The sequence below is a fragment of the Aspergillus affinis genome (assembly GCF_023601865.1).
Source record: "Aspergillus affinis strain CMG 70 chromosome Unknown NODE_15_length_407527_cov_87_040692, whole genome shotgun sequence".
NCBI classification, from domain to species: Eukaryota; Fungi; Ascomycota; class Eurotiomycetes; order Eurotiales; family Aspergillaceae; genus Aspergillus; species Aspergillus affinis.
The window spans coordinates 111,908-128,114 of NW_026515796.1; the positions used below are offsets into that span (position 1 = coordinate 111,908).

General features: G+C 52.4%; 8 protein-coding genes across 8 annotated transcripts; 5 read left to right on the forward strand and 3 right to left on the reverse strand.

The window, feature by feature from the left end:
* Positions 1 to 135: 135 nt before the first annotated feature.
* Positions 136 to 1,317, reverse strand: KD926_002697 (endonuclease/exonuclease/phosphatase family protein; the record flags this gene model as incomplete). The annotated part of the gene is made up of 1 exon (XM_053097161.1): positions 136 to 1,317. One exon carries the CDS (start codon positions 1,315 to 1,317, stop codon positions 136 to 138), a length of 1,182 nt encoding a protein of 393 aa, XP_052958788.1.
* An 897-nt stretch (positions 1,318 to 2,214) lies between these two features.
* Positions 2,215 to 3,225, forward strand: KD926_002698 (uncharacterized protein; the record flags this gene model as incomplete). Its single annotated transcript, XM_053097162.1, has 1 exon — positions 2,215 to 3,225. One exon carries the CDS (start codon positions 2,215 to 2,217, stop codon positions 3,223 to 3,225), a length of 1,011 nt encoding a protein of 336 aa, XP_052958789.1.
* Positions 3,226 to 3,924: 699 nt separating this feature from the next.
* KD926_002699 (glycoside hydrolase family 76 protein) lies at positions 3,925 to 5,452 on the forward strand (the record flags this gene model as incomplete). Its single annotated transcript, XM_053097163.1, has 3 exons — positions 3,925 to 4,012; positions 4,069 to 4,766; positions 4,847 to 5,452. 3 exons carry the CDS (start codon positions 3,925 to 3,927, stop codon positions 5,450 to 5,452), a joined length of 1,392 nt encoding a protein of 463 aa, XP_052958790.1.
* A 1,106-nt stretch (positions 5,453 to 6,558) lies between these two features.
* KD926_002700 (serine/threonine-protein kinase) lies at positions 6,559 to 7,970 on the forward strand (the record flags this gene model as incomplete). The annotated part of the gene is made up of 4 exons (XM_053097164.1): positions 6,559 to 6,602; positions 6,684 to 6,891; positions 6,946 to 7,102; positions 7,165 to 7,970. The coding sequence occupies 4 exons, from the start codon at positions 6,559 to 6,561 to the stop codon at positions 7,968 to 7,970; spliced, it is 1,215 nt and encodes a 404-aa protein (XP_052958791.1).
* A 906-nt stretch (positions 7,971 to 8,876) lies between these two features.
* Positions 8,877 to 9,387, forward strand: KD926_002701 (ubiquitin-conjugating enzyme E2; the record flags this gene model as incomplete). The annotated part of the gene is made up of 2 exons (XM_053097165.1): positions 8,877 to 9,015; positions 9,104 to 9,387. The coding sequence occupies 2 exons, from the start codon at positions 8,877 to 8,879 to the stop codon at positions 9,385 to 9,387; spliced, it is 423 nt and encodes a 140-aa protein (XP_052958792.1).
* Positions 9,388 to 10,781: 1,394 nt separating this feature from the next.
* Positions 10,782 to 12,357, reverse strand: KD926_002702 (NADH-quinone oxidoreductase subunit D; the record flags this gene model as incomplete). The annotated part of the gene is made up of 3 exons (XM_053097166.1): positions 10,782 to 10,819; positions 10,894 to 11,614; positions 11,686 to 12,357. 3 exons carry the CDS (start codon positions 12,355 to 12,357, stop codon positions 10,782 to 10,784), a joined length of 1,431 nt encoding a protein of 476 aa, XP_052958793.1.
* Positions 12,358 to 12,794: 437 nt separating this feature from the next.
* Positions 12,795 to 14,044, forward strand: KD926_002703 (DNA-directed RNA polymerase core subunit RPC40; the record flags this gene model as incomplete). The annotated part of the gene is made up of 3 exons (XM_053097167.1): positions 12,795 to 12,839; positions 12,900 to 13,004; positions 13,073 to 14,044. 3 exons carry the CDS (start codon positions 12,795 to 12,797, stop codon positions 14,042 to 14,044), a joined length of 1,122 nt encoding a protein of 373 aa, XP_052958794.1.
* A 287-nt stretch (positions 14,045 to 14,331) lies between these two features.
* KD926_002704 (NEDD8-activating protein UBA3) lies at positions 14,332 to 15,863 on the reverse strand (the record flags this gene model as incomplete). Its single annotated transcript, XM_053097168.1, has 6 exons — positions 14,332 to 15,083; positions 15,137 to 15,433; positions 15,483 to 15,562; positions 15,622 to 15,627; positions 15,678 to 15,779; positions 15,835 to 15,863. 6 exons carry the CDS (start codon positions 15,861 to 15,863, stop codon positions 14,332 to 14,334), a joined length of 1,266 nt encoding a protein of 421 aa, XP_052958795.1.
* Between the last annotated feature and the right edge of the window lie 344 nt (positions 15,864 to 16,207).

A 16,207-nucleotide genomic window follows, 5' to 3' on the forward strand; every position in this document is an offset into this window, starting at 1 on the left:
TTGAAAGACCTGCGTCTGTGACTTTTTCCTTTCTTTTTCTTTTCATGTACTATATCACTACCATAGCATTCTTACCTAAAAGCAAAACCAGAAGAAGCGAAGAAAATTTAAGAAAATTGATGAAGACCTCATTCCTTATCCCACAATTCGAAACACCGCTTGCAAGCCAATATGATCCGTCACCCACAAATCCTCCCCCGTCTCACTCGACTCCTCAGAATCCGACTCCTCAGGATACTCGATCCAAAATTTTTCCCCAGACCCGATCTTCTCCAGACTCTGCACTTCCACTTCTCCGCAGAATAGCACTTTATCCATACGACTGCACCCAAACTCACCCCTCTCATACTCCGCCATCTGCTGACCCCATGTAAACCCTTCCTCGGACCCCTCCTGTCCCCCTAGCTCGAGAAACGCATCTCGCAGTCCGCACTCCTCCGGCGCTGTCTCATCCTCTGGTGCAAAGGCATTTAAATCACCCGCTAGAATCGCCGCATGGGGAATGGGAAGCTCTGGATCTTCCCTCGACTCCACAAACCCTGTATGCTTAGGCCCACGTCCACGCATGAAGTGAGACGCTAGACGTAGCTGGACTGGTCGAATCGGGGGATTGGACGTAAAACTTTCTAAATGGGTGTTGCAGAGCCGGAGGATGGAGGTTTCGGGTTTCCCTGTCTCTGCCCCTGCTTCTTCTTCTTCTTCTTCTTCTTCTATCCCGTGCCTACCATCCTCTCCCATCTGATCCTGACTTTGGATATCGGTAGTGGCATTGGTATTGGCATTGCCGTTAATCGAAACATCAACAAACAGCGCATCCCGTCCCATCTTCGACGTTGAATACAGTACTCGAAACACCCGTCTCACGCCCACTCGTTTATCGATCAATGCGGTGGTACCGTACCTGGAACGCCAGTTCGGGCATACCCTCCATGAAGATCCCTGCTGTCGTTCCTCGTGCAAGATGTCGGTGATGTAGAAGTGGATGCGAATCCAGGGCGTTTGTTGGATGAGATCTAGGTCGGAGGGGATCATTTCCTGGAGGAAGATTATGGATGGGGAGGTGCTGCTGCTATTGCTGGTGGTGTTGCTAGTGGTGTTGCTAAAGATGTTGTGGAGAGTGGAAAGGTATTGGAGGGCTTTTGTCATGCGTTTATCCGGGCAGGGCGCGCGGTAGTCGATGTTCCATGTTGCTAGGTGGAGGATGTGGAGGGGTTTAGCTTTAGTGGTGGTGGTTGCATCGGGGTTGACTGGTTCCCAATTTTCGTTGGTGAATTGGTAGAAGGGCTGGTGGATGGGGGCGTCGAGGGTCCTGGACATGGTTGTTGGGTTGTATATGTTGATGATGTGCAACGTGTGTGTATTCTCTAGAGGAGGCTCGTAGGATCCCTAGCTACTCTGTAGACCTACCAAAGGCCTCTGCTAAGATAATGAAAGGCAATCTCTCAACAGTTGAATATGATTTGAGCTTTGGGGATTGATGAAGAGGTAGTGACCGAGAGGGGATGATAAAGAGGGGGAGTGTGAAAGGGAGCAGAGGATAACTCACACAAAGCATGTGAGTTGTTCCTGACCAGATTGAATTGAACCATGAAAAGAAGGCCTGAGGTATGCTGCGTGCATGTGCCTGCCTCGCTTCGGTGATCCTTAACCCGAAGTATATAGAACTCTAGGTCAAGCATTGAATTTGACTTGTAACCTATTATTGTTTGTCCAGTGCCTGGAGTCTATAGGGTCTTTCCTTTCTGTAGTAGAGGTGCCGCCCATGGGTCATTCACTCGTTTCGGTATATTTGCCAGAGCGCATTCATCCTCCTGAAGTCTTTCATTTTGGGGATTCTCTCATCTTCTACCATCCTCACCTTCTTTGTCCACCTACACCAGCGATGTGACCCCATCTTCTTATCCTCGGACGGCTGAAAGATCCTATCCTGTCCTCATCATGGCCTCCATATCAGAAAGAACCTCACTCTTTGAGTCCCCCACTACTCCCAGATCCTCCGAGCAGTGGAAACGGGCCCTCGCAGGCGTCAAGCTGCTATACATTCGTCGTCAATACAAGCAATGTGCCGCTCGCGCCGCTGAAATCCTACGCAATGCAAATAAAAAGGCGAGTTATCTGCTCTTTCTCTCAGGCGACGCTAACCACCTCAACCCATAGATCCACCCTATTCACAAGACATACCTACACTTCTACAGCGCCATTTCCTATGAATGCATGGGCCGAGCGGCTCACCAATACTCCTCCACCAAGGTGACCCTCCTGCAGACAGCTCTGGACTATTTCGTCACCTGCAGCGCCGTCTTCCCTGTCCTCATTCCTATTGAGGAAGACGACGCAGACGGCCTAGAAGACAAAACACCTCGGTCCGACGAGGGATCTACCTCTGCAATCAACGAGCCCGGCCATTCTTCCTCCATTACCAGCTTTGTCACCGTCATTCGAGACATCATCGACAAGAACATTGACTCTCTGGCAGACGACCCCTTCGTTTCGGACCACGAGCTTGACAGCAAGCAAGACTTGATCTCACCGTATCAGTTCGGCAAAACTCTGCTCATGCCTCCTCCCTTAAAGGTTCGCAGGTCACAGGAAGATTTGGATCCACTGTTCTCAAGCCCGAACCCGAGCCAGGTCGCCAGCGAGTCCAAACAAGCCTCTACTAATCCGATGGCCCACCACTCTGGACGAGCTCGCAGACCCCCACCCCTTCCTATCAGAAACAGACCTACCGAACCCTCACACGCTGACGAATCTGAACTACTCCATGCGCCAGTTCCTAAAGACACCCAGCCTGCACCTCCCATTGCTTCACCCATCCCCATCATCACCCCGCCCCGTGGGGCTGCTATCCGTCGGTATAACAGCCATCTTCGGTTCCTGCGCGTGCAGATCACCAACAGCATCGCCTCGCTGCGCGCACTGATCGACGAAGTCACAGACCTGCAGGAGACGCGTCGCGCGGCTAAGAACTTCCGACGATCGAGCTCCTTCTGGACGTTCAGTCCTATCAAGAGCCCTGCGCGAGAAGCAGAAGAGAACAGGTCTGCGTCTGAGAAGTTGGCGAGACAGTCGGGTACGGAGACTAAGGAGCAGAGAATCGCAAGGTTGAGGGCTGATGGGTGGAAGACTGTGGGGTTGAGGTCGCCGACGAGTCGCTGGAAAGGTACGGAGTATTACAAACGGTACTGTGGTGATGTGTTGGATGAGTTGTATCTGGAGGCTTGAGTCTTGAGCGAGCGGCTCATTGCTATCTTGTGGGGTCGAATTGGGGTTCCTTGAGTTGAAGATTTACCTGAGGGATGATTGAGTAGGCGCAATCGGTAAGATGAGTTGTCATGGACGTTGATGTTAGGTTAGGTCAAGTCTTGAGCTTGATTTTCTGTCCGTGTCATGGGTTCTGTTTGTTTCTTAGTTCTTTCGATCAGTGTACAGAGTATGGAGTCAAGGCATCACATTCGAAGAATCTGCGCAGATCTCAATCTTGTTGAAACACCGCCTTGTGACATATCCATGTGCAAGATCAGGCTGTCCGTTTGATATCCACGTAACTCGAATCTCAGGGTCCAACAGCGCCCTCTCAGAGATCGGTGACATCAGATGCTTAGCCCCGGTTAGTCTCTAACAAGCACTGCCTGTGTTGGGGGCCAGTCAGGCTGCCCTCTGATTGCCTTGCTGCCTCTCCTTCCAGGCCCCCACGACGCTAGGCGATTCCCGTTCCCGGCTAGTTCCTCCTAGAGAGATTCATGAGGCTTGGAGTTATAAAAGTTTGGTTCACCCCACTGGGTTGGACTAGCATTCAGGAGGGAATTGTTTGTGGATTTTTTTACTTACCAAATTTTTGTCATTCCCTTGATTGCTCTTGATTATATCTCCTTACTGTCTTTTCAATCACCACATGCAACTTACATTCCTTACATTTGAACCATGAGAGTGAATTGGCTCAAGTCGGCGCTCCCCGTCGTCCTGACAGGGGCCTTCGTGTCTGCCATTGATTTGGACGTTAACGATGATCGTATGTGCAATCGACCACACCATCAATTCGATTACCAAGCTCATGACTTCCCGCAGAATCTCTCAAGGACGCCGCCGGCACCGCCTCCTACAACGCAATGACCTACTACAAGGGCAACGAGACGGGTGAAACCCCCGGCAAACTGCCCAAAACCTGGTGGCAAGGTGCTATGCTCTTCGACACAATGATCCGCTACTGGCATTTTACCGGCGACGCGTCCAACAACGCCGCCGTCAGCCAGGGCATGTACCACCAATCCGGCGATAACTCGGACTACATGCCGACCAACTGGAGCTCGTACATCAGCAACGACGACCAGGCGTACTGGGGTCTCGCAGCAATCACGGCCGCCGAGCTGGATTTCCCCGCAAAATCCAAGCAGCCGGCATGGGCTGATCTGGCGCAGAACGTGTTCGATGACCTGGTGCAGCGGTGGGGTGGAGATTCGTGCGAGGGTGGTCTGCGCTGGCAGATCTTTCCGTATCAGAGCGGGTACGCGATGAAATCGGCGTCGGCTAACGGCGCTTTGTTTCAGTTGGCGGCTCGTTTGGCTCACTACACGGGGAACAAGACGCATTCCGACTGGGCGGAGAAAGTCTGGGACTGGAGTAAGAAGACGCTGATAAATGAGAAAGAGTGGAAGGTTGCCGACAGTGTCGTGACCGAGGATAATTGCAAGCGCGCGTCAGGGGACATGCAATGGACGGCTAACTACGCCCTGTACCTGGGAGGTGCGGCGTATATGTATAACGTGGTATGTCTGGTTTTGACAGAGTTGAGAACAGAAGAAAGGAAAGGAAAGTGATGTGTGCTAACCGGACTGTTTACGATCAGACGGACGGCCAAGAGGAGTGGAAGAAGAGTATCAATGGTCTGCTCACCACCACCCTTCAGACCTTTTTCCCCAAGAAGCGCAACGGCACCATGTCCGAAGTGACCTGCGAGGTCAGCGGCAACTGCAACCAGAGCGAACAGACCTACAAGGCCATTCTCTCGTCCAACTTGGCGTCCATCGCCCTGGTGGCGCCGTACACGGCGGAGGAGATCCTGCCCAAATTGCAAGACTCGGCCACCGCGGCGGCGAAGCATTGCACCGAGGGCAAGGATAAAAGCTTTTGCGGCCCCAAGTGGTACGAGAGTGACGACGAGGAGGATAGCAAGCCCAACATCGGCGAGCAGATCAGCGCCACTGGTCTTTTTTCGGCCAACCTGGTAGCCTTCAAAGACCAGGCTCCGCTGTCCTCGAGGAGCACGTCCGGCAACAGCACGAGCGGAAATGACAAAAGCACCCGTGCCAGTGCCAGTGCCAGTGCCAGTGCGTCAGCCAGCCCCAGTGCGACCGGGGATGAGAATGGGGCTGGAACCATGGGTGGCACGCGCAGCTGGGCTGTTACTGCCGCCATTGTGGGAGTTGTCAGTCTGATGGAATTGGTTGGATAAGAGGTTATGGCAATTAGACATGATCGACGCTTCAAATGGACAGGCCATAAGTGGATTCATCCTCAAATAGACACTACATTTTAAAGAGTAAGAGATGCGATGCGAACGAGGATAAGGCTGAAGGGCGGTGGCCGAGCGTGGGAAACGGGCCAGAAAGGAAGGCTGTTAGTCAGCCTGTCGATCGGAGGGGCCAGACTTCTTCTCCTCTTCTTGTTCTCTCCTTTTCTCTTCGTCTCCTCAAAGATTATCGACTACGGTTGCTGGTCTGTTCTCCGGTGCTTTGATCGCTGTCGTGTTTGAGCCTCGAGATTGCCGTGTCCGACTCTCCGTTGTCTGTGTATCCTGTACGGAGTACTTCTCTGTTCTCTCCGATCCTCCAGGAACAGAACGGGCCCCGCTTGTTTACCCCCTATCTTTTTTTTATTATCAGGCAGACAACGGGTCTAGTACAAGTGAGTTAGCCTGTCTGGCTGGCCTTGTCTCTGACAGCCCGTCTTTTCCCTTCTGATGATCCGGCTGTCCTGGCCCACCTCTGCCTAACTTTTTTTTCTCTCTCCGTGTTTTGTTCTTTCTTATAACATTCAACTAAGGAACACGATCTGTTTTTTCCGTTCGCATTTCTCGATTCGCCTTCACGTTCGCCCCGCCATTCCCCCCCTCACGTGCGGGGTCTCCTATCACCGCTGGCCTTAGCCCACCGCACACATTCGCTGCAATTTGATTTGTACTCCGAGGCCTGTCAATAACGGTCTCGTTCGGTCATCATGAGTTGTGAGTCCTCTTTTCTTTTTCTTCTTGACATGGTATCCTCCAATTGTATCTTGTGATGTCGTCGGCTGCATGACAACTTGGTTTTGTTCCCACTGGAATCCTGGTGCCTTATCTGCGCCTCTGCGGTGCCAATTCGACCACGCTCATGTTGTTGCCAACCTCGGTCGTGGTCCTATGGACCAGGAGCCTGGGCTTTTGGGCTTTACTCGTTTCCCTATGGCTTCATGGTCTGCTCTTACCTTGCGATCGGTTTTCAGTCTTGGTCTTCCCCTTCGGCTTTTGCCGTACCGACCGTCATGAAGTCGCTGACCGTGGTCCATTATCTAGTCTCTAACATGCTCAACAAGCTGTCTGGACAGCCGGAGAGCTACGAAAAAAAGTACGATCATTCCTTTTCCCCTGACAACCTCTCTCCCATCCTCGCTGCGTCGTCAAATTCCTGACTCTTTCCCCGCTCTAGATCGCTATACAAGTTCGGAAGAACCCTCGGTGCTGGCACGTACGGTATTGTTCGCGAGGCCGATTCCAATTCCGGAAAGGTCGCGATCAAGATCATCTTGAAGAAAAATGTCCGTGGAAATGAGCGCATGGTCTACGACGAGCTGGAGATGTTGCAGGCGCTCAACCACCCCCACATCGTGCACTTTGTCGACTGGTTCGAATCAAAGGTAGGCTTACGTTTGGTCACTTGTCCGGTGCGACTTGGTCTGACAGGGTGTTAGGATAAATTCTACATCGTCACGCAGCTGGCCACGGGTGGTGAGCTGTTCGATCGCATTTGCGATTACGGCAAGTTCACGGAGAAGGATGCGTCTCAGACGATCCGACAGGTGCTGGATGCCGTCAACTACCTGCACGACCGGAATATTGTCCATCGAGGTTAGTCGACCTTGCTGTCGCTGCGTTTTCCCACCTGCTAATCTCCGTTTTCGCGGAAATAGACTTGAAGCCCGAAAACTTGCTCTATCTTACTCGCGACCCCACCTCTCAGCTCGTCTTGGCCGACTTTGGCATTGCCAAAATGTTGGACAACCCCTCGGAAGTACTCACCAGTATGGCTGGATCGTTCGGCTACGCCGCGCCCGAAGTCATGCTGAAACAGGGCCACGGAAAGGCCGTCGACATGTGGTCCCTGGGTGTCATCACGTACACCCTTCTTTGCGGTTACTCTCCTTTCCGATCGGAGAGTCTGTCGGATTTGATCGAGGAATGTAGCACGGGGCGCATCATTTTCCACGAGCGCTACTGGCGCGACGTGTCCAAGGATGCCAAGGACTTCATCCTCACCATGCTGCAACCGGATCCCTCCAAGCGAGTCACCTCGCAGGAGGCCCTGAAGCACCCCTGGCTGACCGGCGAGTCTGCCAGCGACCGCGATCTGTTGCCCGAGATCCGCGCCTACATCGCGCGCTCCCGTCTCAAGCGCGGTATCGAAATCATCAAACTGGCCAACCGCATCGAAGCACTCAAGATGCAGGAAGAGGACGAGGAAGACATCCCCAGCGTTACCGATATGGCCGATTCTGCCGAAACTGGGGACAAGCCTGGCGCCCCTGCGGAGTCGGCTGGCAGTGGGCAGTCGGGCCCTGAAGGTGAGGCCGGTCACACTAAGAAGCATAGCCTAGGCAAGATCGCGCGTGGAGCCATTTTCCGCGAGGTGGTCCTTGCCAAGGTGCGCGAGGCCAAGGAGACCGAGGAGCGGGAGAAGATCGAACGGGAAGCACGAGAGCGAGGGACGCATGCTTAAGTCCAATCTTTGTTATATGGAGGCGTTGAATGTGTAAATTTGATGGGTCTACACCTGACGGATTTTGTCTAGGTTGCAGCTCATTTATCAGGATTGTTCTGTGAATACTTATCATTTCCATGATTCCCCGTCTATAATTCCACCGACGTGTATATTTTTCTTTCTTTCGTGTCTTTAAATCCGATCAGGATGAGATGTGTTGACCAAGCGGAAGTAAATCGGGTCAGCCGTCGGTGGCTGTCACGTGCAGGCCACGGATGACTGGCGGCGCAGCAGGTGATCGGCCCAGGGACTTTCCCCTTCGTCCTGTACTTTACTTCGACTGCTATTTATTCACCACGCTGCCTAGCTCTCCCCTCCTGGCTATTCTTCCTCGCTCTCCTAGATTGTACCCTCATCCTTATCGTATTATTCCTCTCCCTTGAACCTCCGCCTATTCCTACTAGGGTCTTCTCTATATACCCAGATTGTACTCCGTCCGTGATCCGCCCCGCCTCAGTGTCAAGACGTCATACATTCGGCGCAGTCTCACGATCCGACCCCAGACCGGGCTGCACCCTTTCCTCCCTCTCGGATTTTACGACAGTAACGGACTACGACATATTGCGCCGGCTGGTTAGGCGTTTTGTCCATCATGTTCGCCACAAAGCGCCTAAGCAAGGTCCGTTACCCCCTACCCCTCATGGAACCAAGTTGCTCAAGCTGACATGTATACAACTCTCTAGGAGCTTATGAAGGTACCTATATTCTTGCAACCCTCATTATTCCACTCTCGGTCACTCCTTCATGTTCTACCTTGATTCAAATTCATCCCTGCCATTCCTTCACCTCGTCAGCCGGTCATTTGCATACATACGCACACCGGACACGATTGCTGATCGCATACACCCCCAGATGCAAGAACACATGCCACCCGGGATCTCAATATTCAAGTCGGAAAATCTAGAGGAATGGCAAATGGACATCAAAGTCCTCGACGACAACCCTCTCTACCAAAACGAGACCTATCGATTAAAGTTCACGTTTAGCTCCAAGTACCCGATTGGTATGTTTCTCTCTCGTTCATCCCGACACAAGCCGACAATCAAGAAGCTTGCAACACTCAGATCTAACGGTCAATCTTTTTTGAAAAGAACCCCCAGAAGTCCAATTCATCGAGTCGCCCAAAACATCTGACGCCCCGCGTCCGATCCCCATCCACCCCCATATATATAGCAACGGCATCATCTGTCTCGATCTCCTCAGCGCGGCCGGCTGGTCACCCGTCCAGACGGTCGAGAGTGTCTGCATGAGCATCCAGAGCATGCTCACCGCTAACGCGCGCAACGAACGACCCCCCGGCGATAGGGAATTCGTGTCCCATAATCGACGGAGGCCACGCGACATCAACTTCATGTACGATGATGATAACGTCTAGTTCTCTTCCTGTACCTACAAGAAGATGGGAACGTGTTGGGAGTGAAGAGCGAAAGGAGAGGGCTGTACAGTTTTTCAGGTGGATTGCCGCATGGCATCGTACATATCCCATACAACCACGTCCTGTATATCGTGGTTCTTGAGCGCCTTGCCTGGGTTGGGTATAATCGGGACTGACTGTATAGGAGATTGGCGAGGGAACGAGGAACGGCAAAGTGGTTGTTCATATCTACCCGATCCTTGAGTGTTGTTGTGATTGTGTCTTGGTTTTTGATTCTTTCCTGTCGGTATTTTGTGCATTGACATTGGCGCACCTTGTCTTGGGATTTCCATTTGGGAGTTTCTGGAGTCGATCGGAGGTGATTAGTTTAATTTGGGTTACGATTGATCCTCTCTTCTTATTTCTTTTAATCTTTATATATCATCACATTCCGGTGCATAGAGTTTATTTGATTTTCCCTCTCGTTTCTCTCTCTCTGTCTGATTTTTTTTTTTTTAAACCTGGAGAATCCTTGGCTCTCGGATTTAAGGAACAAGATATCCCTAAACACCCAACTATAGATCCCCAACGTATCTTAAACACGATGCTCAACCAACACAACTGCCTGTCGTAAATTATGCTTAGAGAAATTATTTCATTTTGTCTTTGCTGAGATGAGCGATTTTGAGAGGACACTGGATATTCTGCCAGACCCAATGTATAAACCAAGCAATCATTTTCTCTACACAACATAACTCAACTACTTAATACATCACAATGAAATTGCAACGAGAATTTTCAAAATTCAAACTTCTTCAAGTGTCACTATACACACAGGGTTATGGCCAAAAAATAAAGAAACAGAACAATAGAGAAAGGAACAGAAGGAAACCAAAAACAGGAGACAGATCAAAAAAGAAATAGAGAAAAGGCAGTTTAGAATGACGAAAAGATAACGGAGAAGGAAAGGAAAGGAAAGAGATAGACAAATCAACGCCTGAAAAGAGGTACTTGGTACATGGAGGTGTATGGATGGGGTTGCTTGGTTCTTTTGGAGATGGATTCGCCATGATGACTTTCTTTTTCTCGCCCTGTTACTCGACTCGACACAGCTTCACTTCACTTGACTTGGCTGGACATCACACACATACACGCGCGCGCGCTCACGCATAACCTCAGAGTTGATGTCCAAGGGACGGTGGACATCAACTAAGGGGATATGATTGTTTTGTTCATTTATGGATGAATGATTCTTCGGATCTAGATTATGTATTTTTGGTTTGTTCTCTGGCTGGCAATCATCAATTTAGAAGAAGGATGGATGGTTGAAATGGATGTGTTCTGAGTCGTGTTGGGCATATTTTTACAGAAGTTGGGAGATCAGGTTGTCCACCTCTTTTTTGTTTCTTATTTGTTTACCGGTCGACTTCACCGAACACCAGATCCATTGTACCTAGAAGGGAAGAGATATGTTAGTTAGGGTACTTGATTGACGATTGGCACAAAAGGTGGGGGAGGGGAGCTTACCGATGATAGCGACAGCGTCGGCCAGAAGGTGACCACGAGAAACTTGGTCGAAACCACCCAAGTGAGCAAATCCAGGAGCACGGATCTTGCAGCGGTAAGGGCGCTCGCTGCCATCACTGACCAGGAACACGGCCATCTCACCCTTGGGAGCCTCAATGGCCGAGTAGGTCTCACCGGGGGGAACGGAGTAACCCTTGGTGAAGAGCAGGAAGTGGTGGATCAGGGCTTCCATGTTCTCCTTCATGGCGGCACGGGGAGGGGGCGAGATCTTGTAGTCCTCGACACGGACGGGGCCGGCGGGGATCTTGTTCAGGCACTGGTGGATGATGCGCAGGGACTGACGGAACTCCTCCATACGGCAGAGGTAACGGTCGTAGCAGTCACCGTTGACACCGACGGGGACGTCGAACTCGACTTGGTCATACGCGTCGTAGGGCTGGGACTTACGGATATCCCAGGGGACACCGGAACCACGCAGCATGACACCGGTGAAACTCATGTTCAGAGCATCAGCGGCAGGGACAACACCGACACCCTGGGTTCTGGCCTTCCAGATACGGTTGTCAGTGAGCAGCTCCTCGGTCTCGTCGATACGGTCACCGAATTGGGTAGCCCATTGGTAGATATCGTCTAGGAGACCAAGGGGAAGGTCCTGGGAAACACCACCAGGGCGGACGTAGGCGGCGTGGAGACGGGCACCGGAGACACGCTCGTAGAATTCCTATTAGATTACAATCGATACGTTAGGTTCAATGCATTCAATTGGTTGTAAGGCGACAGGGTCCATCATACCATGAGCTTCTCACGCTCCTCGAAACCCCACAGGAATGGCGTCAGAGCACCAACATCCATTGCGTGGGAGAGGACGGACATGAGGTGGTTCAGGATACGGGTGATTTCGGCGAACAACGTCCGAATCCACTTGGCTCGCTCTGGGATCTCAATGTTGAGCAGCTTCTCGACAGCCAGCGCGAAGCACTGCTCGTTCGTCATCATGGAGACGTAGTCCAATCGGTCGAAGTAAGGCAGAGCCTGCATGTAGGTCTTGTATTCGATCAACTTCTCGGTACCACGGTGGAGCAGACCGACGTGGGGATCCGAGCGAACGATCTCTTCACCGTTCAATTCCAGAATCAGACGAAGCACACCGTGAGCAGCAGGGTGCTGGGGACCGAAGTTGACCGTGTAATGGCGGATCTTGCGGCCGACCCCTTCATCCTCGGACTCGAGACCGGCGGGAACCTCGGCCTCGCCCGCATTGCCCTTGTTGGCCAGCGATGTAAAGGTCGGGTCGGTGGGAACCAGTCGGGTCGCCTGATAGCTGGTGGCCTCGGCCTGTCGACGAGGGAGAGACGTCGTTATCGAACGGGATCTGGGGATGGTCGTGTTGGAGGTGATGGTGGAGGGGCGGAGACAGAGCCTTTTGGGCGCGCTGCCCGCCAGGCGAGTAAAGGAAGCAGCCATTCGGAAGAGAGGAGAGGGGGACGAGGAGGAATTAGGGGTTGACTGTCCTCAGTCCGAGCGCAATGGATGGAGGGACTTCGTGGAATTGGGGGGATGCGGACGGACTTGACGCTGGTTGGAGGTTGCAAGAGACATTTTGGCCGGTCACGTGGTCCCTCGCCTGGTCATCACGCCGCCTCTGGTTGGCCTGAGGACTCCCGTCTATTCTGCCCTCGCACTAGTCCCCTGCAGCCATGCCCGTCCACCGCCCATCGGGCCCCGAGACTCTGCAGCACACCCACACCGCGCACGGGATGGGTGCAGAATAACCGGGTGGCATGTCCGCCTCAGGCAGGCAGAAATACTGCCGGTTTTCTACAGAACTTTTTCCATTTCCATCCCCAAGACTCACTCTGCCCGCCATTCTCGCAACTTTCATCGCCAATTGCTAGTTCACCATGGCGCCTCTTGTGGCCTCGCAGGAGGAACTGCAGCGCAGAAGGGTATGTTCCTCAAACCTCGGTCACATCAAAATTTCTCGTTTATGCTAATACGATGTTCAGCTCGTCAGTATCAACCCCGAGACTGTCTCCAACTTTGCCTCCACAGATTTTCCCGGTCACTGGCCCGGCGAGTCGCACGAATGGGCGCTGGACAAGTTTAAAGAGGTATGCCACTGTCTGATACTCCTCGTTTTTATGTACTCTTTAGATTCTCACGTCGATCTCATCTCCAGGGCTTCAAGGTCGAATTCCACCAGAACGAAAGATTCGAAGCTTCTTTCTCGCTGGTCGGCCTCGATGCCTCCATCGCAAATGCCTTCCGTCGAATTCTCATGGCTGAAGTCCCCAGCATTGCTATCGAGTTCGTTTTCGTCCATAACAATACCTCCGTCATCCAGGATGAGGTGCTCGCACAACGTTTGGGTCTCATCCCGCTCAAGGGCTCCGTTGACGGCATCAACTGGATGAGCTGGTTCAAGAAGCCGACCGAGGATGACCCGGAAGGCGGCAGCACCCCGAGTGATTACAACACCATCGTTCTTCGGCTGGACGCGGAATGCACTAAGAACCCCGATGCCGATCCCAACGAGACCGATCCCCGCAAGCTGTACAACAATGCGCACATCTACGCCAAGGACATCACCTTCCACCCCGTCGGTCGCCAGGAGCAGTACTTCAGCGGCGACGATTCCATCCAGCCCGTCAACCCAGACATCCTAGTCGCTAAGCTTCGTCCGGGACAGAAGCTGGATATGGAATTGCACTGCATTAAAGGCATTGGTGCCGATCATGCCAAGTTCTCTCCTGTCGCGACCGCGACGTACCGCTTGCTGCCGGACATCCAGATCCAGCGCCCCATTATCGGAGACGACGCGAAGAAGTTCGCCAAGTGTTTCCCGCGCGGCGTCATCGGTCTGGAGCCCGTCACCCGGGAAGATACCCAGAAGAACAGCGAGTACGAAGGACACGAGGGTGAGATGAAGGCCGTTGTGCGCGACGCCTTCAAGGACACCGTGAGCAGGGAATGTCTGCGACATGACGAGTTCCAGGGCAAGGTCAAGCTGGGTCGTGTGCGCGACCACTTCATCTTCAACATCGAGAGCACCGGCCAATTCGAGAGCGACACCCTCTTCCTGGAAAGTGTGAAGGTGCTGAAGCTGAAATGCGCGCGGTGGAAGCGCGGATTGACGGATCTCGCGCGGTAAACCTGTCCGCTTCAAATGATCTCTAAAATTATATGATGCATTGACCGGCGTTGGACTTTTTGCTGTTCTTTTGCGTGTTCCTGTACATTTATGAAAAAAAGTTGGTCAAGACCTTCTTCACAGTCGGGAGTCTGGATAGGGCAAATCTTTCATATATAGAAAAAGCAGATTTGGATTTCCTTATTTTTGTTTGTTTTCGTGCCTAGTCATAAGAAATGGTATTATTGTCGTAGTGAACTCATGTCTCATTTCAAGCAAGTAAAATACTCTGCGCATCGTGCACCAATCTAGCTGAACTCCAGTCGGTACCGGAAATCAATGGTATATGCCGGATCACTGACTGCGACCTCCTGCCCGTTCTCGACCAGCTCTCCGAGTTTGCGTTTCAGATTCGCTCGGGTTTGCTCCTCCAGCTGGGGTGGGAAGCGCTGATACAGAGTCCTCTCCTCCGTTCTCATACTGGGCTTCTTTAGCTGCGCTTCGGGTCGCTCGCCCAACGTCTCGATAAAAGCTTCCAGCGTCATCCCCGGGTCGACCGTCATCTTCCGCGCCAGGTTTCCGCACACAGGGCAGTCCGACTTCTTCTCTGCCTCGAAGGTATAGGTATACACGCCCTCCTCACCCGCGTACATCATGTAGTTCTCAAGGTAGGGGTTACACGAGGTGGCGATCTTCAACGCTTCAGAGGTCGTGGCGGCAGCGATGACCGCGTTCGTCGACGCGATTGCGGGAATAATGTTCTTCACCACGCCCTGCGACATCTGGAACGTGACGCCATGGATGTTGAATTGTTTCGCGCGCTCGAGCGCAGCGTTGTACACCCAGCTGATGTGTTCCATGTCGTCGCTGTCAAAGGGCTCGTCTTTGCGCTTCTCCTGCCAGGCGATCTGGTGCGCCCATTCGATGCAGTGCTGAGGCTGGCGCGGGATGGTCGCGATGGTGCAAAGAGGGACTGCGGGTCGGGGCGCATGCATGTCCAACTGGCATTCGATGCACGAGGATAGAGTAGGCAAGATCACGCGCGCTTGGCCCTTGAACCCTGCGGCGCGATTAGTATTTTCCTGTTACTCTTCTCATGGAAAGGATCATTACCTTCAGTCCCGCCGTCGATCAGCGGCTTCAAGCTTTCGGGATCTTCGGGGTCAACCATCCCGATCAGCGTGGCGTTGATCCATCGTCGGGCTTCGATACTGTCAAGACCGCATACGACGATTTTGAATTGCATGTAGTAATCTTCGTCCTTGTCTTGGATTTTCCCGACGTACGGGGTGATTTTGACGCCTTTGACCCGACGCTCTACAAAGGACGCGGCAACCTCCGCCTTCGGTTTTCCGATGTCCGACTGGCGGAACAGGAATTGTCGGTTCAGGTTGGAAATATCAATGGTGTCTAGTATCGTTAGAGATGAGAATTCGTTCAGATTTGGTGGAGGCCTTACCCATATCGATAACGTGGATGTCTTTGAAGCCAGACAAGGCCAGATTCTTGAGAATCTCGCATCCCAAGCCGCCAGCTCCTCTGGTGGGGTTCACTTGTTAGTCGTCTCGTCAATCTTCTGATGGGGTTCCCAAACTCACATGACTCTAGGCTTATATTAGCGATGTGCACTATTAAATGGGGTTTGGGAACATACAGAACTTTCGAGCTCTCCAGAGCGCCTATCGTCTCTGGTCCAGGCACCCAGTCCTCGTCGCTTTGGGGGCCGGGTTTGCTCAAGACATTGTACAGGTACTTCCTAGCTGGTATTAATATTGTTGATGATATGGATATCACAGGACTGCAAGCCTCACCAGCGAAGGGATGGATCGGTTGAAGCCATCTTGGGCAAATCAGGAGTTCAAACTCGATCAGAAAACAAGGCAAATGGAAGATGATGACCGTGTGCGGCCGCAGTGGAGGTATATGAGGGGTAGTAACAGCGGGGACGCCCGCAGTGGTGTGGATTTGCCTTGAATAGGAAGCCGAAATAGGGAGTGATTTATTCTGTAGATTCCGAGTTACTTATTCCCAGAGACCTAGTACGTATGGATGGTGAGATGCCGAGATGCAGCACGAGGATGTGACGTTGGTGTTGTCCATGACCCTCTGCTGCTTAGTCATACCAGGCCTGTTTGGCTCGAGCGGGCTTAGCTCGCCGCCGCTTTTTATTCCCTGCTCTGGATA